This window comes from Colletotrichum scovillei (assembly GCF_011075155.1).
Source record: "Colletotrichum scovillei strain TJNH1 chromosome Unknown Contig00014, whole genome shotgun sequence".
Classification (NCBI taxonomy): Eukaryota; Fungi; Ascomycota; class Sordariomycetes; order Glomerellales; family Glomerellaceae; genus Colletotrichum; species Colletotrichum scovillei.
The window spans coordinates 634,580-659,830 of NW_023336272.1; the positions used below are offsets into that span (position 1 = coordinate 634,580).

At 49.6% G+C, this 25,251-nt stretch overlaps 6 protein-coding genes across 6 annotated transcripts; 5 read left to right on the forward strand and 1 right to left on the reverse strand.

Annotated features, from left to right (window-relative positions):
• Positions 1-259: 259 nt before the first annotated feature.
• HER10_EVM0008701 (UDP-glucose,sterol transferase) lies at positions 260-4,004 on the forward strand (the record flags this gene model as incomplete). The annotated part of the gene is made up of 8 exons (XM_035478213.1): positions 260-353; positions 1,246-1,984; positions 2,050-2,207; positions 2,270-2,639; positions 2,693-3,040; positions 3,096-3,253; positions 3,314-3,712; positions 3,772-4,004. The coding sequence occupies 8 exons, from the start codon at positions 260-262 to the stop codon at positions 4,002-4,004; spliced, it is 2,499 nt and encodes an 832-aa protein (XP_035325819.1).
• Positions 4,005-7,855: 3,851 nt separating this feature from the next.
• On the forward strand, positions 7,856-9,067 carry HER10_EVM0001564 (Fumitremorgin C monooxygenase-like protein; the record flags this gene model as incomplete). The annotated part of the gene is made up of 2 exons (XM_035471308.1): positions 7,856-8,093; positions 8,121-9,067. 2 exons carry the CDS (start codon positions 7,856-7,858, stop codon positions 9,065-9,067), a joined length of 1,185 nt encoding a protein of 394 aa, XP_035325774.1.
• Positions 9,068-15,340: 6,273 nt separating this feature from the next.
• HER10_EVM0000662 (uncharacterized protein) lies at positions 15,341-16,198 on the forward strand (the record flags this gene model as incomplete). The annotated part of the gene is made up of 2 exons (XM_035470433.1): positions 15,341-15,941; positions 16,029-16,198. 2 exons carry the CDS (start codon positions 15,341-15,343, stop codon positions 16,196-16,198), a joined length of 771 nt encoding a protein of 256 aa, XP_035325770.1.
• Positions 16,199-19,020: 2,822 nt separating this feature from the next.
• On the forward strand, positions 19,021-21,259 carry HER10_EVM0006802 (WD repeat domain-containing protein; the record flags this gene model as incomplete). The annotated part of the gene is made up of 7 exons (XM_035476377.1): positions 19,021-19,375; positions 19,429-19,557; positions 19,618-20,351; positions 20,381-20,701; positions 20,759-20,792; positions 20,955-21,043; positions 21,083-21,259. Exons 1-7 carry the CDS (start codon positions 19,183-19,185, stop codon positions 21,257-21,259), a joined length of 1,677 nt encoding a protein of 558 aa, XP_035325805.1. The 5' UTR covers positions 19,021-19,182.
• Positions 21,125-22,091, reverse strand: HER10_EVM0006556 (translocase SEC61 complex gamma subunit). Its single transcript, XM_035476139.1, has 2 exons — positions 21,779-22,091; positions 21,125-21,717 (listed from the first exon to the last, which is right to left on the reverse strand). Exons 1-2 carry the CDS (start codon positions 21,861-21,863, stop codon positions 21,590-21,592), a joined length of 213 nt encoding a protein of 70 aa, XP_035325803.1. The 5' UTR covers positions 21,864-22,091; the 3' UTR covers positions 21,125-21,589.
• Positions 22,092-22,533: 442 nt separating this feature from the next.
• On the forward strand, positions 22,534-25,241 carry HER10_EVM0002040 (RRM domain-containing protein). The gene is made up of 3 exons (XM_035482880.1): positions 22,534-23,639; positions 23,726-24,309; positions 24,704-25,241. The coding sequence occupies exons 1-3, from the start codon at positions 23,290-23,292 to the stop codon at positions 24,811-24,813; spliced, it is 1,044 nt and encodes a 347-aa protein (XP_035325776.1). The 5' UTR covers positions 22,534-23,289; the 3' UTR covers positions 24,814-25,241.
• The last annotated feature ends 10 nt before the right edge of the window (positions 25,242-25,251 follow it).

The following is a 25,251-nucleotide window of genomic DNA, read 5'->3' on the forward strand; positions in this document are numbered from 1 at the left end:
TTTCAGTTCTTTTCGGTGTTTTGACCGCGATACATCTCTTTCAGATGGTTAGATGAAGACATGGTACTTTATTCCATTTCTAGAGTGAGGTTTTTGTATGCTCCCCAGGCCCTTTAGGCGTCATGCCTTCAATCAACAGAACAAAATTACTGCCTGTATCGGTCAAAAGTCGAGACTGGTGGTTATACAATGATGTTGGACTGGCTTCAAAGATTCTCTTTGTTACATGTAACGTGTCTATTTTCAAGGCTGGAAACCAATGCGCTTCCGTCTATTGAGAAAGTCTGGAGACATTCCGGTATCACGTTTTTATATGTCAGATTCCGTTCGATACCAGGTAATGGCGATGTTTTGTAGATGTTATTCCGCTAGCAACATGTGCACAGTCACAAGTGAACCAGTGTCGAGCCATCGCTTTCAGTATGACGTGGCTGATCATCCTGCCGTGGATTCTCACTTTGGCCAAGCGCGTGCACCATTAAGTTCACAATGTTCCATTTCACTTAGTGGATAACGGCGCTTCTATTGTGTAAAGGACTGTGTGATTTTAAACTAATAACAACCATGAACGTTACTTTCTTTCAATTTTCAAACTGCCCAATAAAACTTAACTCTATGTTTCCGAAGTGACGTACGGCTCTATCTGGCAGTCAGTATCACTGATCAGGACTAGTCCTGCGGGTCTTGATCAAACTGACAGGGTATCTGATTCTTCGAAAGCCAATCGCCGTCGCTCGCGAGACAGTACGAGCGGTGACGCGAACCCTGATCTGGGGCTAAGGGTCTGCATCCGACATCGTTGGCAATGGCTTAAACTGCGTCAAGGGCGCGGCAGGCAAAGTTCATCATTACCTTGTGCAATGATTGATGACAACGTGGCTTCAGCTCAAGGCTCTTTTGTCACCCGATTTCAATGCCTGTCAGGGTACCGTCCATCATTTATCAAGCGGCATGGCTGTCACCCATTTTCACGCTTTTCCTGTCTTGTGGTTTAAGACGCCGGCCAGAGCATCGTCAGCAGGCGATTGGAAACGTTCAAGAAATTACACGCCCGAAGCCTTGCACCACAGTAGTCATTCCTTTACCTCAGAGTCGCCTATGGATACCCCACAAGCAGACGATGAGCCGCCGAGATGTTCGAGCATCTACGAACTGACCGGCGACTCAGTCCGTCTTCGAGGTGAATATGCAAACATTGCGCACCGTCCGTTGATTCGCGGAGACTAATGATGTGTTGATTACTAGACGATGGTCGGGTTATAGTTGACTTTACTTCTAGACTCTACCGTACCCTATCCTCGATTTCACATCACAGAAGCTTGCTCAACAAAGAATTGGAAGCGCCGATACCAGTATGGACCGAGCAAGGACCAGAGCAAGACGCGCCGATTCCTGTGCATATCAAAGAAGAACAAAAGCCTATACGTCTGAATATTGTTATGCAAGTGGTGGGAAGCCGGGGTGATGTGCAGCCATTTATTGCTCTAGGTTGCGAGCTGTTGAAACACGGTCACAGGGTGCGACTCGCCACACATAGCATGTTTAGAGATTTTGTTCTCAAAGCTGGACTCGAATTCTTCAGTATTGGCGGAGATCCGACCGAGCTGATGGCTTATATGGTTAAGAACCCTGGCCTTATTCCAAGCATGGCAAGCCTTCGCGCCGGCGATATTCAAGCTAAGCAGAAGATGATGAAGGAAATGCTGCGCGGCTGCTGGGCATCGTGTGTCAGTCCAGATCCAGTCACCCTGAAGCCTTTTGTAGCTGAGGCCATCATCGCTAATCCGCCGAGCTTCGCCCATATACACTGTGCGCAGGCGCTTGGTATCCCAGTTCATCTGATGTTTACTATGCCGTGGACGAGCACGGTAGAGTTCAGCCACCCGCTGGCTAACATTATCGATAACAGGCGATCGAAAGTCGCAACACGAGGGACGGCGAATTACCTGTCGTACTTGGCGGTCGAGTGGATGACGTGGCAAGGGTACGCATAGCTGATATCTTGTTCCTTGACGTTGGTCGAGGATATGCTAACCTGTACGACTGCAGTTTGGGAGATGTGATCAACAAATGGCGAGGTAGCATGGGCCTCGAGGAAGTTCACTTTTCAGAAGGCCCCCTGCTAGCAGAAACACTGAAGGTCCCCTTCACCTACTGTTGGTCGCCATCACTGGTATCAAAGCCTAAAGACTGGGGCCCGCATATAGGCAAGTGCTTCGCGAAAGAAGCAATACAAGGGACCAGCACAAAGACTAATTATATGACCCAGATGTCTGTGGCTTCTTTTTCCGCGAGACACCGCAGTACGAACCCGAGCCAGATCTGGATGCGTTCCTGCAAAATGGTGACTTACCAGTCTATATCGGCTTTGGCAGCATCGTGATTGAGGACTCTGCCAAGCTGACCAGGATCATCATGGAGTCAGTCAAGGCCGCCGGTGTGCGGGCTATCATATCTAAGGGGTGGAGTAATCTAGGCTTCGAATGCGGTGATCATCCCGGAATCTTTCTTTTGGGCGACTGCCCGCATGAATGGCTTTTCCAGCGCGTTTCTGCTGTTTTTCACCACGGTGGCGCAGGCACCACAGCCTGCGGGCTTCTCAATGGTAGACCGACAACGATTATCCCTTTCTTTGGCGAGTGAGAACACCATACACTCAGCTCTTTCGTCACATGGAAAGCTAACTATAGAGCCAACCATTCTGGGGAGATATGGTGGCAGCAGCCGGAGCAGGACCACCCCCAATTCCATACAAAGAGCTTAATACAGAGAAGCTGACCAAGGCTCTTCAGTTTTGTCTGACGGAGGAAGCATCATCTGCAGCAAAAGGTCTCGCAGAACGGATGAGAAGCGAATCAGGTGTCGAGCGCGCAGTAGCAAGTTTCCACGCCAACCTGCCGCTTACTATGCGCTGCGACATTGTGTCCGACCGGCCCGCAACATGGATGTTCAGTAAAAGAGGCCATCATCTGAAGCTATCGAAAGATGCAGCGGGTATTCTAATTAAGGAGGGCCTGGTAGCTTGGAAAGACCTCAACAGGTATGTGTAGAGTCGCAACCACGAGACGTGTCCTAGTTACTTACAAAAGTGAAAGGTATGACACAAAGGGAACAGTCATTGATTTGAGAAGATTGGAACCTATCACAGCAGCTGCATCATCCTTGGTCACCGTCGGGTCGGGCGTGGTCGGGTCGGCAATAGATGTTGTCGCAAAGCCAATTCAGGCATACAACTGGCCCAAGGAGGCGCTTAGTGGCGAAGCGACAACACCAAGCTGTAGTGACTCTCGATTGTCACGTCAGGCGTCCTCAGCCTCCAGCCGATCAGTATCCTTGGCCATTCCAGCGGACGGTGTACTAGTTGTCAAAAAAACATCTTCTACCTTTAAAACAGCGGTACAGGGATCTGCCGCTGGAGCTGGTGGAGTCCTCAAACATTTCACCAAAGGCATGCTGGATGCGCCGTTGGCTGTGACGGAGGGTTTCCGTAATGCTCCGCGCCTGTACGGTGGAAAGGTATACGAGCCAGGTCGAATTGATAACTTCACGTCAGGCGGTATCGTAGCTGGCAAGAACCTGTGCCATGGACTACTCGAAGGTTTTGGGGGCCTCGTCAAGTCTCCTGTGAGAGGTGCTCAGTCCGGGGGGGCAGTTGGACTTGTTAAAGGTTTCGGCGTCGGATGTCTGAACATGTCGACAAAAGTCCCTTCCGGTCAGCTTTGGCTCTATTGCCTTGAACTGTGTCTTGATCTGCTAACGTGTTTCTACTAGGTTTACTCGGCCTTATCTTTTATCCTGGGCAAGGCGCTTATAAGACTATTTACACGGCTACGCATCGCAAAACGCGCAACGATCTGAAATTTGCAAGACAAGTGGAAAGCGAGCGCTTGGCCGAACGGCTATCCAGAGATGGCGACCACGTTTTGCAGCATTTCAAGAATTGGCTCAACGACACCAGAGATAGCAAGCGTGTTCTGCAGCATCCTAAGACTTGGTTTAAATGATGAGAGGAGCAGGAAGTTTGGGCGACTCTATGGGTAGAATTGGGTTTAAGACTCAAGTTGACTGATTTCGTTCACTCTGCTGGAGTCTCAAAATTGTTTCGCTGCTGTGTCTTCCGAGACTTTTGTGGTTCAGCCGGGCGGTTTCGCACCCACCATGGTCAATTTTTCCTCACCTGTTGTTCTCACAGAATCATCTTACTACTGTTAACGTTTCTTAAATGCCCTTTTTCTATGAGTGGGTCGTGTCAAAAATAGAATTGAAGTTTCAAGGTGATTCTCGCCTTCTTGGTTATAAGACCTGCGGAGCCAGACGTAGATCTTCTTTCACAGCACGATGTTGAGCCAGAACTCATTTCATTCCGCCTCTGCGTCAACTCAACCTTTTTACTAGACTAGGGCCTCTTGCAATGGAAAGCAGAACCGTGTGTCAAGTGACTTTCTGTTGGTTGAGCTTTCGTGCCAAGTCCAATTTCTCAAATATCTAGCTGTTGGTGATTCGGGGGTCTGTTCATACATAGAATGACTTTACACATCAAGGGAGGACGTAGCAAGCTGAGAAATTTCCAAGTGCAATCACACAAGTGCCAAGACACTACTGATGACAGCATAAGACTTTGTGAGGGCATTTCTTACGTCACCGGCCTGAGAGTGAAGCTTGCACAGCCAGCCTAAGGAGGAGATTTAGGGCATAAATTCAAGGAATCCCATTGATCAGCAGGTGAAAATGGGTTGTTAAGCTTAGACATAAGCATTAGTGACTAGTGCCTGGCAAACTTCGAGCCAATCGGTATGCTTTGCGAGGTAGCACTACATGTGCTCTTTGATGATACGGCGAAGTCAACCACAATAACTTCCGAAGCGGCGCCTGAGTCCCGGGAGCAATGCAGAGTGGCGTTTGACCAATCCAGGGGCTAGGATAATTCAGTCCTAAGATGGGGATCTGCAATGGCGAATATGAATTATTGATCTTACATGCGTAAACTCACTCGAGCTTCTATGAAATCCACAGGTCTACGTAGCCTTTTCGTGGCCCTTGATATCCTGATCCGACGTTCGTGCTTACTGGTACTGCTGTGGCGCTCAACATTACCAGGTCTTCCTGGAGGCAACGCAAATCTCGACTCTTCGGATCCTCCTCGCATCTGGATTTGGGGCTGGAATTGATACGAGTTTCATAGACGTCCTTCCTCAGGTGGCTATTCAAGGGCATTTTAGGGCACAGCTGGTCCAAGTGACGTGTTCCCAAGTAGCGAGGAAACAAGACGGATGGAGACGTCACAAATAAAACAAGATAGAAGCATCTACTCGGATGACGATTGCACAGCCCAAAGGAATCGTTTACAAAAGCTGGCGAGGCTGCCGTCGCCTTTGCTAACTATCATCCAATTTCTCTCGGCTTCAACACAAACCAAGCCAAACTAAAATCAGGCCTATTGCACTTGTGTTCTTCTTTCCAGATCTCATAGTCGAGAGGACCACATCATCATGCTACCTCCTCGTCTTTCATTATGTTCCGCTCTGCTTGCGCTAGGGGGCGTGCAAGCGAAGCCTACGGACTCGTGCAAGGTACCGCTGGCCTCCTAACATCAATCTGTGTCCCGGTAAGTCAAACCCCCCACTTCCTGGCACCCCCCTGTTTCTGGCACCCACAAAAACGATGGGATCACAACCCAACCTCCTCATTACTATTAACTATTGATCCTCAACCACACCCACTACAATACAACTGCCAGCCTCACTAGGGCATTCAGAGTCGCTGGATTCAGCCGTAATAACCTCCTTTTCACCCGCTTCGATTTGAGCCCGATGGATATCCCTGATGTTCGCAAACTTCGTGTTGGGATCGATCTGAACAGTCTTCCTCTTCCTAACTGCAGCGTTGGTAACAGGCCCTCAGGTGAGCCAGCTGCTGCTGGGCAGCTGCCAGTTGCCAGGCCTGCTCTGTGAAGCCTTTTTTCACCTTCCTGAACAGCAGCCGTTGAGTGCTGGTATCATTGTCGAGTTGGGTGTATAAGTGCAGTTGACCGCTGAGCTCTGCCAGCTTCCTGGGTGTCGACCAGACCACTGCAGAGGAAGCAGAATCCATGGCTCAACAGGGGTAGTTTGTTGACCATTATGGCATCGCTTTTTGCCCCGACTGGTTGGTTTGGGTGTGGTGGGCTTAGAAGGCTCAGGTAATACCATAGGGTTCATCAGGGGCTTAACCATCGCTACAGGGTGTAGACCAGTCCACTTCCAACCACTTCTGATGTTCGAGACTGATAGACCAGCAAGTCGAGCCTTCTGGTAACAGTCCAGGAAGTTCCTTTTACCTATAATGGTAGAGTCGTTCCATTGAGACAAGTAACCGAGCTCCTTCCGATAGGCTGACTTAACAGGGCTGAAGACAGACTGGTCAAGTGGCTGGAGGACATGAGAGGAGTGTGGTGGTAAGAACAGTAAATGGATATTGTTAATATAGCAATTCCACATGAAGTCTGTCGTCGTATGACTCCCATGCCCATCCACAATCAACAGTCGAGCCTCGCCCTCAGCCTCGGGCATAGTCTGTGGGATAAACACCTTCTCTAACCATTCAATGGCAGTTAAGTCTGTAGTCCAGCCATTATCTGTTGCTGTAAACTCCCACCCATCGTATGGAACCAGATGTAATGGAAACCACTGTTGTTGGACCGTCTTCCCTTGAAAATGATAAGAGGACGAAGTGTACCCAAGGCTGAGATACACTCAATGATAGAGACCCATGCCCTCGACCCAGGTTGTTTCTTGCGAACAGACGTCGTCTCAGCCATGCCCAGCACTAACCCATTAGCTCCCTGACCCTCGAGGATGCCAGTCTCATCCATATTATATCTGTTGGCTGGTTTGATGTCCTTGATCTCAGGGATAGCAAGGAACTTAAACCAGTTCCTAATGACCTCAGTAGATGCCCCATTAACGCGTCTAGAATCGATGGAACGACTTCTCTGAACCTTAATGATAGGGTTCCTTCTCACGAAGGCATAGATCCAGCCTTTTCCTAATGGTTTGGTATCCCCAGCAGCAGCCAGAACTCGCTCTGCGAATTCCTTCACCTGTTGGTGCGTTGGTGCGAGGCCCAGCGAAGCCTGAATGCGAACCCATTGTGCCAGCTTACTCTCCTGGTCAGGAGACAGCCTCTGCCAGTCAGCAAAAGCCACTTTCCTAGTCTGACCACCTTGGAGACGTAGTTGGAGGGTTGATCGTGGTATCCCATACTCCAATGAGGCTCTCTTTTGACTCTTGCCGTTTGAGATGTCCTCGAGAGCCTGACGAAGCTGATCTTCGGTATATTGAGGCATTAGATATAGAAGAAGGTATGTGCAAAAAATGAGCCCATTTGGACTCGAATTGAAAATGTTGTGATAAAAGGAGGTTGGGGGTGGGCATTGCGTTGTGGTGGATTTTCGCGTTTTTGTGGGTGCCAGAAACAGGGGGGTGCCGGGAAGTGGGGGGTTTGACTTAAACCAACCATGTTAACTTCTCGTTTCTAGCACGTGTTAGCGCCTGTTACGTACAGCAAAGTGCCAGCTCTTGAGAACTCTCAGAACTTACAGAGCATCGTGTTCATCGGCAATGCCGCGCAAAGCAAGCCTCTGTCGCCGTTATTTGTCTCGCACCCAGAAGCATCGCTTTTGCACGCCGACGGCGGGAATACCGGCAGCCAAGATTTTCCTGGCCCGCTAGGCGTCAACGCGCAAGTCAGTGCCAAGGCGCAAGCGGCGTTCATTTTTCTTTGGGGCAGGGAGAACCAGTTAACAGCGGGCTACGTCAATAGGACCAGTGAAGACAAACCCTCTCCGTACGGCCTGGTGGCGCTCGACCCGAAATCTATGGATGTACTGGCGGCATGGTATCCGGAAGAGGCGAACCAAACGCTGGGCTTTACGTACATGGAATACATCGTCGAGACCAACGATATCCTCATTAACTCGGTTGAGGGCCACATCTGGGTCGTGCACCGGGGTAGCTGTCGTGGCCGCCCTTACTTCAAAACGACGCGCAAGATCGATATGGTCCCTGAGCTACAGCAGGGCGACAGGCTACTCAACTCGATGTTTGACACCGAAGGTAACATCTGGTTTACAACGGGCGGAGTCCTGACAGGCGACGGCAGCAGCGTAGCCAACACTACCACGTACGGTTACATTACGCCTAGCGGCAAGGTGCACAAGGCACGCCTCGACAACGAAATGGTTGAGAATGGCCTTGCTGTTGCGGGCACCAATGTGTACATGAACACGAGCCCTACCGGCAAGAACAACAAGCCGAATGCGCCTGGCTATATGTATTCGTTGACCGTCGAAGGCGGCGAAGAGGGAGGCATCGAGACGCGCTGGAGGGTTCCTTATGACGCAGGAGTCAAGACAGAGCTTGATCCCGGGGCCGTTACGTCACGTGGCTCTGGGACAACGCCTGCGCTGCTAGCCGACAAGTACGTGGCCATCGTCGACAACGATAGTCCACGCCTGCACCTCAACGTGTACCATCAGAAGCCCCAAGCCAACGGCAACAAGCAACTCGTTTGCCAAGTGCCGCTCTTCACGCCTGAGAAGGTTTCTGTGCTCAACAGCGTGCTCGGCCACTACGATTCCAAGAGAGAGAAGTACGGCATCATGATTCAGAACGCATATGGTGCCCCCCCTCTCTATACCGGCCAGAATGGCCAGAAGCTCAACGGCAAGGTGAATGACATGTCCAATATGGAGGGTGGTGTCACGCGTGTGGATGTTGACAAGTACGGCAACTGCTCGGTACGCTGGACCAATGACCTTCGGATCAAAGCCGTATCTGTGCTCTCAACCAAGAACGGGCTGGTCTATAGCTACATCCAGGATGGGGAACGCGCGGCGAAAGGCGAGTACGTTTGGTATATGGCGGGCATTGACTGGCTTACGGGCGAGACAGTCTTCCAGGTTCGCACCGGCACTGGTGGTGCCTTCAACGATAATTGGACAGGTGGGGCCTTGGGCCCTGACGGCACCTTTTACCAGACCGTCAGTAGCGGTATTGTGGCCATCAAAGATGCGTGCAATAACAGCTAGAAGCTTCATAAGGTCTTGACCGCCCTACCCAAGTATTCCAGTTAGTGACGGGCCCGTGACCACTCTTACATGGCTCAAAAGTTGAGAACCTAATGTGGGTCCTTGATCAATAACTGGATTAAATGCCCAGGAGAATACGCCTCATGGGGCTGCAGCGTTAAACCTCGCCACATTCTTCTTCCGACAGGCCTGCTTGAAGTGTTGAGATCTGTGCTTTCAAGGAGCAATGGTTATTCCGATTTATTAGTGGTTGGGACGTGGGTGTCTTTCTCTCTAATAGCTTGCGCTATTTCAGTGCCAGTTTATCTTTTTGAATTAACATAATTATGATAAACCGAAAGGTGGTTGATTGTGAGCGCCGTCCGACCGTCTCCGTCCAAATAGGTTGAGCCAATGCTTTCATCCTGGAGTACATCCTTGATGGTATCATAGTTGCCGCTCTTTGCTGCGTTGATCAAGTTGAGAGGTATTATCGACATGTTTGTATGCTATGTTGTATTAGAGCGGATTCCGGGCGGCAGTTATGGGGAGTTGCTTTGAGTCAAAGCTTCTGCGCAAGTGTTGATTTCGATGCTGTGATTGTAGGAAATTAAGAGAAGCAAACCAGGGGAAATTATCGAGTCCTGATTTCGAAATGTCTTTGTTGTGTGGAGGCGCATGTTTTTGGGCATGACTGCATATGTGGAACATGTCATATATCATCTCAAGCAGACACAATTCCTTCCACTTTCTACGAGCTGCAGCTTCGCCGCAGATGACCATTGGCTCCTTTTTGGGTGGACCCACGACACTGTTCTAGGATCTAAGCAGATCGACCTGAGTTTGCCCGGCATCGGCCCGAAGAAACCCCGTCATGCTGGAAACGGATGTCATTCGTATGTTGACCGCCATGCACTTATGACTTGAACGCATCGACACAATTGCGCGAATGACTTTTAAGCTATTGTTGTTCTTAATGGAGACAAGCTGAACTTTTCAAGAAGGGTCGCTGTTGCACAAAGAACCACGTAACCAAGCAATGAGGATGTCCCTCCACAAGTGAGGTGACCCACAAAACCAGGACCTTGTCGCTCGTCTACCTTAACCTTTCTCCTTGTTATTATTTTGGAAGCGATTGACCTACCGGCACACCGGCACATGCCTGTAATACATGCACTTTTCCACGGAAGACGACTGTCACAACAACAACTTCGGCCAGTTCTTCAGGCACAACGAGGCCAGAATGAACAGCTAAGGTCAAGGCGATCCTTACCAAGGCACCCAGACTTCAAAGTCGATAGCAACTGAAACATGAAAACTATGCCTGCTCCGCTGTGCAAAAGACCATGAGTTGACGCTGGCTCGCTACATCTCGATGCTTCTACAATTACCGACTCTGGGCTACACCTGATCGCAGAAAGCCTCAACAAGGCTGTGTATTTTCTGACCAACGCGACCAGCCTTTTCGCCGGGAACTTCAAAGATGAGGCAAGCAACAATCTGCTTCTACACGTCTCGCAAGAGGTCTAAAGCGATGGACTTATCTCAACCCGGTCCTCTTCGAGAACACCCGGGGCCTGGTTCATAATACAGAAATTCGGTTGGAGCAGTCATCAGTGAGCCTCTATAGCTTCTTCTCCTCCATGAAATGCATCGTAAACTATCAAACCGAGCTCAATCGTTCATTGATTGCTACTTCACGGCAGAGAACAGACAGACAAACCTTCCTCAACGGCATGTCAGCGTCAGTCCGGCAAACGAACCCAGCGGTGCAGCTGTGTATACCTTAGCCGTTGGCCTATTTTCTCTCACCATGCATGCAATTCTCATGAGTCTCAACGTACGCAATTAGCAGAAGATAATGACTGCTTCGATTCCTGTGAGCCCCAGCGGTCCATGGAACGAAATAGCCGGTTGGTCTAGCCTGTCCAGCCAGCTTCAATTATACCCGATAATGAGGAATCAGATATTCTTTCTGCAGTTATGAGATTCACACAAACCACAACTATAAGGGCGGCATGAACATTATCTGAGGCTAAGAAGTCGGACACGGCTCTGTCTTGTGAGCATCAAAACGCGGTACACAACGTTGAGGCTGGACTCTCGCAAATGAGAAGCTTTCTTTGGACGCTATTAAAGAAATCGCGGCTGCGCGGTACTACCTAGTTGATGAGTGATTGTTGAAACTTCATGGACAACAACGCTCTTAAAGTCTTAGCTCGTTTTATGGTTGAGGGTTTGTAAGTCGAACAAGCATTCTGATAATCCTGGCGGTGGGGAGAGTCAGCTCTAGACGTGCGTTGACTTGGTCAATGGAGTGATACGTGAAAGTTTCAAAGGGCATGTGAAGCGGATGCAACAGCCAAGTCTAAATGACATGAGCATTGAGTCAAGTCACCAGGAGATCATGCTGCAAAATGAGAATGATGCAAGTAACCTCAACTCGGCTTGTCCTCCCATCCCTTCAGTGCCTTGCAGCCAAGGACCTGCTGCTCGAAGGTCACTGCCATCTTTTCCCTCCTCTTATCTAAAATAGCAACTGACCGAAGCCTAGTAGTGCATACAATCTTTAACTAGACGCTCCACCTGGATGTCTGAGAAGGCGCCTTGCTAGTTCTAAGGAGCCTCGTTGACCGGCGCCTCTTCAGTAGGCTTTGCAGTCCGATTACCTCCACGTCCGCCCAGGTAGCAATGTTGAGGCTTTTCACAAGGCAGAATGGGTCCATTACAAGACGTATTGTACGAGCGCTTAAGCCTGGACTGACCCAGTAATGTAGGCCGACCCACGTTCGTGTCTTGAAGCTTGCGCTTTGCCCCTGCGAGTATCGTGAGCAGCATTGCTTATGTCTCCATCTCAGCATGAGGAGTGGAACTACCAGGTCTTTCGAGTAGTTCGCACGGGCTTCACTAACTAGAGTCCGCGGCGTTCGGCTGTTGGTGCCTGGAAAACGAAGATTGTAATGAGGCCACCTTGAGGGAAGAAGCATGCACCATGTTCGCTGCTAGTTCTTCGAGGCTACCGCGGCCTGCCGATCAAACGGTCAAAACAACCTAACTAGCGTCTGTATGTTCTTAGCATTCGCCTCGTTCCCATGTTTGAAAGGAGAACCTGGGCGGTCTGACCGGCGACTCCAACGATGTACGCTTGCGTATACCCGAGCCCTTGAACGTCTCAACCGTTCGCCGCCGCGTAGAAGAACGTTTATCGTTGTTTGTCGAACAAGATTCCCAAAAGCATCTTGACAATGCTCGAAGTCCTCCTCGAGTCTATTGATAAACGTTCCTATGCCTCTGATGTTAATTTGAGTCTGGTCTGAATACTTTGAAGCAGTAAACACCTATTCGTTCTCTATGCGGCGCAGCATGTCGTGTCGTTGAGGAAGAATGTGGCCTTTTAGTCTTTCTTGCTTTTCTCTCTTATAAGCACGCAGCGTTCGTACCCAGCGTTATAGTCGCATACCACTGCCCGTGGCACGCTCACAAGTTGCGTGACAGCGACGGTTCTAGGTGTCCCTGGACATTTGCTTAGATTCGTTCACTGTGTCTTCTCAACCGGCCCGGACCGTTAGTTGATTGCAACGGGGATAAAGGTGGTATTGAGTTTCCATGCTGCAACTCGGGACATGGTGGACTTGAACGTCAGACAAGGCTGTTCTCGGCCCAGCCCCAATTAGCTCCGAACATGTATGACACACGGGACGGCCCGTCCCGCAGTTAGACGGCATTTAGTGCAGTTCGGTCCCTCCATCTCCGATCGGAGGCGAGGTGTGACGAGTCTTGAAAAGCCAGGAATGGCATCTGCCTCGTGAAACGTAGTCGCTGGACGCAACACGAGTATCCTGAGTGCACTCCAAGATGTTCAAGGCACTCGGAGAACACAATAAATCGTCAGATGCAAGGCTGGACGAGGTTCTGTAAGGCCAAGCCCCATGACGTCCCCTTAGCAACTCCAATACTGCTTCAACAGCGAAGCTTGTGCAAGGATTTGTGGATAATTCTTTACCTCAACGAAAGGGCAGCAAAGCCGTCGCTGTGTCAAGAACCGCCGTATCTATGTCTGCCAGGTTGCCGATTGAATGGGTCACTCTTAGACTGTGTGGCGGGAGGTGGCGAAATGTGCAGAGCATCACAGGCTTGACGTGTGTGTTGCATGCATTGCTCGGCTTTCCACGGGGCAACTAGTTCCGGATCTCGGGGACCATTGGAAGCTGAAATAGATCTTCTGTGGAGGATGGCCCTGGCTTGTACAGAGGAACAAGATTCAAAACAGGCACAGAGATGGCAACGACCAAGATTTGCATTGTGACGGTATCTCAGGCACAACCAAGTCTTTCGACGGCGAATTCCCCAACGGCCTCGCTCCAGGGAGCACGAGGGGGATTGCTTCAGCGTTCACAGTGTCCGCAAAATGATTCTGCAAAAACCAGTTCCGGCCAAACCCGAATCTCCCCCACAAGATATGCAAAGTGCCTCCACCTCAAGTACGCCACCGCATCTACCCAAATAACATGTCCGGTCATCCCCATATACGGCGTCTTCGTCATATTGAGAGACCCCCGAGCCAGGCCCGAAAGGTATATGCAGGCACAGGATTGTGTCAGGCGACGACGAACCATGCCTTTGCAATACATGGTTTGCCTGGTGTTTCGTCGTCGAACCTGCAAGCACATCAAGATCAGCAAGAGTCGAACCCAAAAGTCTTCAGTACTCACAATTCTGGAGATCCGTCTAATGATCTTCACGCTCCTACTTGGATCCCGTCAAACTCGGGTTGGATCCATTTGTATGCGAAAGTGAGCTGTCACTCTCGGCCTCATCCTGGAGTCTCTGGATCGCGCGGGCCAGATGCTCCATGTCGCGGGCGGTGGATGCCATGTCCGGCCGACGGTGACCAAGCTAGTTGATAACGGTAACAATCGGAACCATTGAGCCTCTGAAGGGGGGTTTCGCTCGCCTTTCGCGAGTAACATCAATGGCTTTTGACGCGGCCCAGGCTTCAGGCTCAGGCTGCTGGTTTTCGGACGCCATGAGCGAATTTCGATATCGCCGCTTCGTACGTCGATCAATCTATGTATACCACAGTGAAAGGTAAAAGGGCGAAAGAGTGGCGCAGTCGTCCTGTTCTGGGTGCTCTGTTGATGAAGAAGTGTGGAAGAAATTGAGGGGAAGTTTGGAGCTCATCCAGAAGAAATTTCACAGCAAGAACACTGCGTCAACTCTGGGAGGGAAGGAAGACGCCACCTCTGCAAGTGACGAGGGGGAAGCAGGAAGGGCAAAGGGCCACGCCTGCCTTCTGCCTAGGTACTTTACCTTACGATCATGTGGCAGGACCAAACAGTGCATTGGCCTCTTTGGGGGAAACTGAATCTGGAAACAGCAGGTGGGCAAGATGCATCCGCTCTTACAGCTGTTTTCCCTTCAAAGACCCAAATGGCAACCTAACATCGTCACCAACGTACATCATCAACAAACCGCACTAGTACGCCGTTGACTGCAGCCAGTGCATCAAACATTTTTGCATCGGTATCAGGCCGACTGTCACTGATACAAATACGCGCGCATCACTGGGATATCCAGCTTGACCAATTCTCCCAGTCCAACAGCCCAACCGCGAGCCACGATTCGGCGCTGGAGTAGGAAGATCAATTCTTGGAACTAACAATACCTCGATCAATCTGCACTCGACGTTTCCATCTAACGGATCCAAACGAGTCTACATTATGTCCGTTGACTGGATTGGCACTGGACTCGAACAGCAGAAGAGGCGCCGGCAGCCTTACGTTGTCACATTCCAGAACTGTCTGCCCAGTTTCCCAGGAATTGCCGGCTGTGGGAAACTTCCAGGATATCCTGAGTCATCTGCTCATCTCAAGCAGTAGAAGGTGTTTGGGGATGCGTTCTTTCTTGCCTTGAAAATGTCAGTTCATGCTACGGCAGAAGATAGCGCCATGTGTACACCAGTCTTTCCTCTTGGACGATGTATCTGAGCTTGTTCCTGCCTGCATCCTCAACGATGCTACGTGCCCCTTATCATGCAGATAGAAGCAATGCTGAACCGTGTGACTCATGTCTCCCTGATTGACTTCGTGATTCTTCGTTCGACATCACACCCCTCGATCGTTATGTTAGCTGTCTGTTGTCGACTTTCCTCCCTGTCAGCCGAGCACCTCCTTGACGTCTGTTTGCCCTTCTTCAACACGCCCTTTGATAATAACGTACGTTTCATATACATGCATAGTGGTAGAAAACTTGGTGTGTTCTAATGTATCCAATACAGTGTCTCCCTGCTTCAAGATGTCCGACGCAGAGGAGGACCAGCGGCAAGATGCCAGCGTCCAGCTCCAGCGAGACAAGGAGATAGATCGACTTCGTCGTAGGTTGATGACCGACCTGGAGAATGTCGATGTCGAGTCCAGGCAGCTTCGCCAGGTTTGGGACATGCTCCACGACCAATGGTGGATTGCCGCCAGCCGCATTCACCGCCAAGGCGTCCACCACTCCAAGCGGCATCACATCCTCGACTTCCCGGCTTTTATTGAGAAGATCTTCGGCCCCGAATGCATCGTCGCCCAGATGCACGCAATCTTCGGCCCCGACTACACCGCCGCAAAGGCCAAGGCCGAGGGGCCCGCTCGCATACGCAACGCCGCCAACGCCCTCGATCTCTCCGACCCCATCCTCCTCTTCCTCTACCTCAGCCCGGGTGTCTGCTCCTCGACCAACATCCTTCGTTCGATATCCAGCCTCAAGAAGTCCAAGACTCATGCCCCGGTCGAGACGGATGACATCCTGCGCGTGATCCGTGAAACCATGATCGCGAGACACCTGCTGCAGCCAAGCTCCGAGAGCAGCGCCCCTGTCCCGATCGTCACCGACATTACCGACGCCGTCGATCGTAAGTACTTTGAAATGACGACATGCAGTGTTCCAAACAGCGACATTAAATCTGGATTTGAAAACATGATACTAACTTTATGTCCAGGCCTTCGCAAGTCAGCCACTCCCCGAAGCCGCAGGCCTGCCGCCGCTGATATTGATGATGATGACGGAGCCAACTCCCGCTCTCGCCGCTCGTCTAAGCGCACCCGCCGCTCCCTGACAGCCATTGTTTATATTAATAGCCTAGGTATTATTCAGAGGCGATTTAAGTAGAAACGGCTATACAAATTATAAAATATAATCCGAGCTTTAGAGCAATATTAGTTAGAGTTAGGTTAGTACTATAATTAGTTAGTACTTCCTATTAACTAAAAACTTAGGGTTAGGGTTATATAAGTAATTACTAAAGTTAAACTATAAAAAAGGGGTATTAATAAAATAATTAAAGAATAATAAATAAGAAGATTACTTTATACTACTTATTTATTATTAGAGAATAAGTAGTATTAAATCGTTATAAATAGCTTTATTAAAATTAATAAGAAGTATTATATACTTATTTATTAAAAATATAAAATAGCTATTTAACTTAATAGCGATATAAGTTATACTTTTACTACAGTATTAATTAAAAGAGGTTTTTAAAAATATTAAGGACTATTATAGTTACTTAGATCTAGTTAATCTAAAAGTTAATACTTTACTTAGTAATAATAGTTTAGTTATTAAATAGCTTAACGTTTTATAAGGGTATAGTTACTTTATATATTATTATTTTATTATAATAAGAGATAATATTATATATTATTAGTAGGAGGCTAAGTACATAATAATTAAGCTAAAGTTAATAACGGTTTAGTTATAAATATAAATACGCAAGAAGTACGTATAATATTAAATTATTAATAATAATAAAACTAAGGTAGGACTTAGTTTAAGTAATAGTAGTAAAAAGATACTATAGAGCTAATAATAACTTAATATATAGCTAAACTTAATACTAAGGATACTAAATAGCTAAGAATAGGGATTTAAAAAAATATAAACTAGGACTTATCATAAATAAAGGCTATAATAAGTTAAGTATTTCGGGTTTCATAATCTTTTTAAAATCTATAACGTTACTAAGTAAATACGGACTAAGAATATAGTACTAAAATAAAGTTAAGAATAAAATAAAGAGGCTATATAAGAGTAATTAGTTTTATTTTATTTTAAAAAGAGCTTTAATCATAAAATAGAATAGTATAACTAATAACTAAATAGCATACTAACTAAGACGCTCTAATAGCTCGCCAGCATCATAAGTACTAGCCCTAGTAGGATACTATTCAGGCTTAAGGGTAAGGAGGCGTTAATAACTAGCCCCAATGCGCGCGTAGCCGGAGGCCCTAGCGTGGCCAGAGGCTTCTCCGGGTGCTAATTAGCCGCACCCCCGCGCACGGGCTAGTAGCATAGCTAGAGCGCCCCTAGCACCCGTAGCGCTATAATTAGCCCGTAAATAAGTAACTAGAGCACTTACTTATAATACCCATAGCGCTATACTTAAGTAAGTAAGTAGTAGCTATAAACGCTTTTAATACCCACCCGTAGCGCTATAGTTAGCCTAGTAACTAGCTAGAGCACTTTTAATATCCTTAGTAACCCGTAGCTAGAGCACTTTTAATATCCTTAAGTAGCCTATAGCTAGAGCGTTTTTAATATCCTTAAATAGCCCGTAGTTAGAGTACTTCTAATACTCATAAGTAGTACTATAATTAGCCCATAGCTAGAGCGTTTTTAATACCCGTAGTGCTATAATTAGCCCGTAGCTAGAGCGCTTTTAACGTCCTTAAGTAGCTTATAGTTAGAGTACTTTTAATACTTATAATACTATAGTTAGGCAGTAGCCGAAGTATTTTTAATACCTGTAATACTATAATTAGCCCATAGCCAGAGCGCCTCTAGTACCTATAGCTTTATAATTAGCCCGTAGCTAGAGCGCTTTTAGTATTTTTAAATAGCCCGTAATTAGAGTACCTCTAGTACCCGTAGTATTATAATTAGCCCGTAGTTAGAGCGCTTTTAGTACCCGTAGTATTATAATTAGCCCGTGGTTAGAGCGCTTTTAGTACCTATAGTATTATAATTAGCCTATAGCTAGAGCGCTTCTAGCGTCCTTAAGTAGCCCGTAACTAGAGTACTTTTAGTATTTATAGTACTATAACTAGGCGGTAGCTAGAGCGCTTTTAGCACCCGTAATATTATAATTAGCTTATAACTAAAGCGCTTTTAGCACCCGTAGCGCTATAATTAGCCCGTAACTAGAGCGCTTTTAATATTTTTAAATAGCCTATAGCCGGAGTACTTCTAGTACCTATAATATTATAACTAAGTAGTAACTAAAGCGCTTCTAATACTCGTAGTATTATAATTAGCTTATAACTAGAGCGCTTTTAATACTCGTAATACTATAATTAGCCTATAGCTAGAGCACTTCTAGTACTCATAGCGCTATAATTAGCCCGTAACTAGAGCGCTTTTAATACCTATAATACTATAATTAGCCCATAACTTCGGATAACGGCTTAAGACATATAGGCGCATTAAGCAGTTGAACTGCAGACAATCGACTGTTCATGCATGCGTAGGGTGTAAAACAAACTTTCAATGCCGCCGTACATATGTATAACAGCTACGTTAATAGATAGGATTGTCCTCGCTGAACCCTTCTTTATCATTTCGTGAACCGGTTGGTGTACTTGAGAACACACGGCACTCGAAGGTGTGCTGCGTTGCGCTTGACTCGCATCTGACCAGGTTGCATCCAGTCGACCCCAGATTTGCTGACAGAATTCCAAGAAGATGCTTGGCTCGACCCGAAAAGGGTACGTATCTCTAAAGTGCCCGAGGAGACGGGAGCTTCAACAGCTGGCGCCACTGGCTTGCCGGAGCTTACAGCAGCTGTGCTATCTTATCTCCGCCGTTTGGTCCAGGACACCCCACCTCCCCCGGGGACTGAATGAATGTCGTCACGAACGACCACTTCTTCATGAAACATAATCTGAGCGTTGCGTCCTATTGTCTCTCCTATTCACTTTAATCGTCTTGCTCTCACGTCAGCCTTAGAACGCACCACGTACATATAGCTCGGCATCTAAACGATTGCCACGGACATTCTTGCATAGGACCCTCCATCACACGTCGGCAGTCTCAAATCCGAGCTCCGTTGTATCACTAAGCATCAATCCGAACTTCCGTGTGAACCCAAAGCCAAAATGGACGACTCTGGGGACAGCATTCGATCGCCATCAGCAAGCATGAATTTGATTGAAGAGGATGATGAGCCTGCCTGGACTTATACCTATGATCCGGAAGATGCCGAAGGAATGGACGACGACGATGAGTACGACCCCGACTTTCAAGATGAGCCAGAGGAAGAAGACGGGGACGACGATGATGAGTTTCACGGTAGCAATCACCTCTCTTTGACGTTGGACCATACAGAGACTGACCATGCGCAGATGCTGAGGACGGCGAGGACAGCAACGTAGAGGTGGAAGTGTTCATGGGTGCTGGCGACGAGGACGACGATGATGCTGAGGAAGACGGCATGGCCGCTAATCCAATATCGAGACTCATGACTCTCATCAGTGAGTCAAAACCTAGGCTCAAGTCGAATCGTGTGCTAATCTCGCTAATCTACGATACAGCTGGTGCTGCGGGCAACGGAACAGGGTTTCTTACACGAGCACAGTTGCTAGGCCTCATTCAAAGTGGCGAAGTGACATTACGCACCACTCACGACGAAGAAGACGATGACGAAGATATTGGCTGGGGAAGAAGACGGAGACGGCCTCGCGCACGGGAGCCGAATCGGTTCCCTAAAGTACCGAGCGAGGAGGGCACGAAGTTGATGCACTCTGGCGTTTTCGGCGCAAACGATTATCGAGTGACGAAGAAGAAGCAACTGGCACGCAGGATATTAGACCGTGAGCTCGGTCTGGGGGATAGGCGTGACCGGAAGCAGAACCAAGATCTCATGGCCCAGGGAATGATACCCTCGACAAACCCCGAAATGATTGTGCACTACGACGACCCTGTGTATTCCGGCCAGTTCTCCGACGACGGTAATTTCTTTTACGCCTGCGGTCACGACTTCAAGGTCCGCATGTACGACACATCGAATCCGTACAATTGGAAATATTACAAGACGGTTAATTACCCCTGGGGACAGTGGACACTGACCGACGCATCCTTGAGTCCTGACAACCGCTGGCTTGCTTATACATCAATTCAAAGCAACGTTTGTCTGGCACCTACGGATCCCAACGACACGGGAGACCCATACACTTTGGATCTGGCAGAGAGGAGTGCGGGAACTCGACACGCAGGATGGCGATCGAGACATTCCTTTTTTGGTCTGTCAGATTTTCGGGAGAGGTCGGTCTGCTCGTGGCCGGCACCAACATGCAGTCGATCGTCGTCTACGACATTGAATCGCGCACTGTATTACACAATGTCGTCGGGCACGAAGACGACGTGAACGCTGTGTGCTTTGCGGACAAGTCTTCTCCGCACATTCTCTACTCTGGATCGGACGATGCCACAATTAAAGTCTGGGATCGACGTAGCATGGGAGACGGCCGGCCAGCTGGCGCTTTCGTGGGCCATGTCGAAGGTCTCACGTACATTGACAGTAAAGGCGACGGTCGATACATTCTGAGTAACGGCAAGGACCAGACAATGAAGCTTTGGGACTTGAGGATGGTCATGTCCACGGCCAAGTACGACGAGGTCAACCCCTAGGTTAACCAGCAACAGCGACTTCGACTACCGGTGGGGAACATATAGGACGAAGACTGGTTCCGCACCCCAACGATAACTCGTTGGTGACATTCAGAGGACACCGTGTAATGCGCACGCTGATTCGATGCCACTTTTCACCGCCATCAAGTACCAATTCGCGTTATGTCTACTCTGGTAGTCAGGATGGCAAGGTTTACATTTGGAACATGGACGCCACGCTCGCTGGCACCATCGACGTGAGGAAGGCCACCAGAACTCGCGGCCACTGGAGCGCAGATACCGTATATATCACGGCGACGACTTCCCGGTTGGAACACGTGCGTGCGCGACGTGAGCTGGCATCCCAATGCGCCAGTCCTCGCTGGTAAGTCCTTCATATTTCTGCGAGTTTCGGTCTATACGTCTGCATGGAACGGATTCAACATGGCTCACGGGACCTGCACGCTGCATTCGTACAATGAAGCCGAAGATGACGAGGCAGAGCCGCCAATGGGTCGCAATGTCGACGAGAAGCTGCGCCCCGTTGGCGAATCATTCCAAAGCTAGTTACTTCTCGTCAGGAACCGGATCACTTTTGGAAAGCTCTGTGGGATGATTATTTTAATTATTTTGTACATCTTCCACACATGTCCCACCCCTCTTTTGGCAATGATACATGATCGATGAAGCCTCTTTGGTCTCGGGGTATCTCCCATCACTCCCGCACAGCACCTCTTCCAAGTGTTGCTGCGCCGCTTCTGCAATCTGCCCGTGCAATGCTTTTGAGACCCATCCCTGCGTTTAAAATCATGTTTGGTCGTCACGTGTCGACGTGAACGTGTTCGAGAAGCTGGCCCGACATATCGGTGCTTCCATTGACAGGTAGATACATGGCGTTTATGCGCCTCCGACAAGGATGTTGTTAAGGGGAATGTGAATCAGCTTGACGATGTAGCCGACAGCACCCATGATGAGGAAACCGACACCGACGGCCTGGCAGAGCTTCAGGAACTCGAGCTTGTCGGCTAAAGGACACGTTAGTATTCGAATAACGAAGGGGCAATGCAACATGAGGGCGCAACGTACGCTTGGTGCACCTTCTCATGAACTGAACACCTTCCTGAGCGAACTCGGAGGGAACCTCGAGGATCTCCTTGACTTGGTCGGCCATTGTGGATAGAAGCGCGCGTGGGATGCGGAGAAGAGAAAGGGGTGGGTAAGTTGATGAAAGTCGCAAAGGAAATCCCAATGGGCCGCAGGGTAACAGGAAACTGCAAAGTCGATGAAGGAAAGGCGCGACGACGTGTAGTTAAGGCGTTGCAGGTCGGGGAGGTGGAAGATTCGAGAGGTTCGAATGGGTAGAAGGGAGATGTGTTAAATTGAGCGCGCTGTCACCAACTGGTCCCCAAAATTTCGGGACAAGCTCCCGCTGTGGAAGGAAGAGCCAGATTGCCATAAAGGAGGCATGGAGGAATAATGCGCCGGCCGCCGAGGCGCACGCCACTGGACAGATTGCTTATCTAAGGTTGGGATGATAGGAGTTCCCTTGGTGCTCCCCTTCAGTGGAGGAAGACCCCCTGGATTCCCCCGCTAGTGGGCAGAGAGGGTCTGGTCTGGGCCATTTTGACCAGCCACAGTTCAGCGCATTCAGGCGCATGACAGAGGAGGAGGAGGTAGGTACGTATCGGCTCAGCGGGCAGTCGAGCCCCATACGGGCATCCACTGGCGGAGTCTGTGCCTGCCGCAGCCTGGCGGCCATGGCCCTTGTCCAGTCCCGCCTGGCTCAAGATGCGACCTCAGCTCCTGAAAGAGCTCCCCCCAGTTTTCTTTCCCTTCCCAAACGTTCCTCCACTCACCTTCGTCGACCGCATCTCTTTCTTCGCGTCAACATCAAACCGAGACGTCCATACCTGAGCTGCACGACAATATCACAGCTCTACCCAAGCTAACCTACGCGTCTATTTTTCAGTCATCGCGATAAACGCCAGATACTCAGCGAAGCGACGCGCAGCCGCGGCTTACTCGCGAATCCGCCGGAAACCTTCATTGGGCTTCCTTGACCACTAACTCATCACGGCTAACAGCATCGCCCACATAGTGAGCGGGCAGGAACGCGGTTGGAGCGTCGGCCAAAGGCGGTGGCAGAACGAGCAAACAGTCTCTGGAATCTCGGGATCCTGTTTCCATTCTCCCTCGTCTCAACTACATCATCTTGTTCCCTGTACCTAAGGCTTCTGGGCCGAACAAGGAAAGAACTACGGTCACGTCGCCATTGGGGAAGACCGGAGCACAGAGCTTCGTCTTCATTTTTATTTGGCTAAAGGAGAGGATTATATTGGCTTGGCAATTTCCATCCAACCTCTTCCATCCTGTCTGCGGAACGAGGAGTGTACGTATCAGATGTTCTCTGTTTTCTATCCTACGTTCGAGTTTGTCTTTTGGCTTCAGGCTTTGGCAATGACCCTGTATTGGCAGCGGCTGATGATCATGTTCAAGACTGCAGACATATCCTGTATCTCGCAGACTAATAACAACCTTTTTCCAACTACAACCAAGCTCACTGCCCCAACTCACGGCTACCAGATAATAACGTCACCATGGCTGAGGAGGAATTCGAGATCGATATCTACGGCGATGCGCCCCAAGATCACCAAGACGGAAACGCCGAGAACTACGACGGAGCCAACGGTCATGCGGACAACCACCAGGAACAGCATGACCAGCAGGAGCACCACGACGATCAGCAGAAGCACGACCAGCAGGAAGAATATCACGACCAGCAAGAGGCGCCTGCTCCCCAGCAGGGTGTCAAGAGAAAGGGCGACGACCGGCCGATCGATCCAGGCGCGACCACAGCTTTGATGGTTTCGGACCTCAACTGGTGGAACACGACGACGACGACATCAGAGGATACGCCAGAGCACATTGCGACGAGCTCAAACTTTCAGTGAACACAAGGTGAACGGAAAGAGCAAGGGGTATGATTCGTAGTGTGAGGTAGATTTGCGTGTACTATTGCTGACTCGCCCACAGACAAGCCTACATCGAGTTCACATCGCAGCAAGCTGCCACGGCCGCCAAGCACGCTTTTGAGTCGACAGACAGCGCTCAAGGCGTACCGAAGAAATACCAGGTCACTTACTCGAACCCCCACGTCAACCCGTTCCGCACGCTGCCTAAGGATGCACCGAACCGCGCAGGTAAAGACCAGGGCAGCCGACCGAACAACAACAACAACTACAACAACCAGGGTTCCTCGATGGGTGGCGGCGACTTCCGTGGAAACGGCTACCGTGGTCGTGGAGGCTTCAATGGTCCTCGTGGTGGCATGAACCAGGGCGGATTCAACCGCAACTTCTCGGGCGGCATGGGAGGTGGCTTCAACAATAACAACATGGGAGGCGGCGGCTTCAACAACGGCATGGGTGGCGGAAATTTCGGCGGCGGTGGTTTCCAGCGGGGCGGCGGCTTCGGTGGTGGCATGCGCGGCGGCCCCGGCATGCGTGGTGGACGAGGCGGTATGCACAACCCGATGGGCGGTATGAACATGGGCCCGATGGGAGGCATGCCCAACATGGGTATGCCTAACATGGGCATGATGGGCGGCGGAATGCCTGGTACGACTCTTTTTTAAATCTCCCAGCGAAGTCACAACCCCCAATATCTCGACTTGTCTCTGGTTCAACCCAGAAGCGCAAGCACTCTGGTCGGCGAAAAGGCAAAGCTGCCAACACCGGCCGAGACGAGATCCCTTCGAGCACCAAACGGCAGAAGGTGCAACGCATGTATCGAACACCCAAAGCCTGTAATTGCACCAGGTCGGCCGATGGACAAAGGAGCGCGGTTTGCAGTTTACCATCGTTGCCCCTCAACCCCCTGCAGCTACTCGGTTCGGCTCGAGGATGCCGCCTCACCAATAGGCTCGTCGCTGAACGTTTTTGACTGATTTCTCTGCTGTTTGCTTTCTCGTTTGTTCTTTGTCAGAGAACACTCAAGCTGACTCGTTCCCAGGATTCCAAGGCATGCCTCAACAGTTCAACCCTGCATTCTTCGGCGGTAACCAGGGCGGTGGTAACGACTGGGGCAACCCTCACGGTGCGAAGCGACCTCGACCCGAGTAGGACTACCGGCCAAGGCAGTTTGCGCGATCTTGAGGTAATGGCCGGACCGGCTTGTCGCAGCGCGATCCAGTTGTCGCCGCGTCGTAGAGCTTTCGGTCACGACCTCCTCATCGCATCACGATTAGGATTCATTCCTTCGACGAGGACTATCTCATCGACGAGATCTCTTCGCGCTTATCAGAGAGAATCAGTTGATCAAGGCCTCTAGTCTTCAGATGAGTGACGGGTATATTGGCTGCGACGTCGTGAAGCTCATTGTTGCTACGGATGGATGATAGCAACCACCAAAATGCAAGATGTTTGCTTTGAGTTATTGTATGTGTACTATTAGAATATGGCTGCGTGGGAACGGTCCCTAGCACCTCGGTTACGGCGTTACAGTTCAGAACTGAAAAGCACAATCTACGACTTCGTTTCGTCATTTCACGCCTCGTTGCT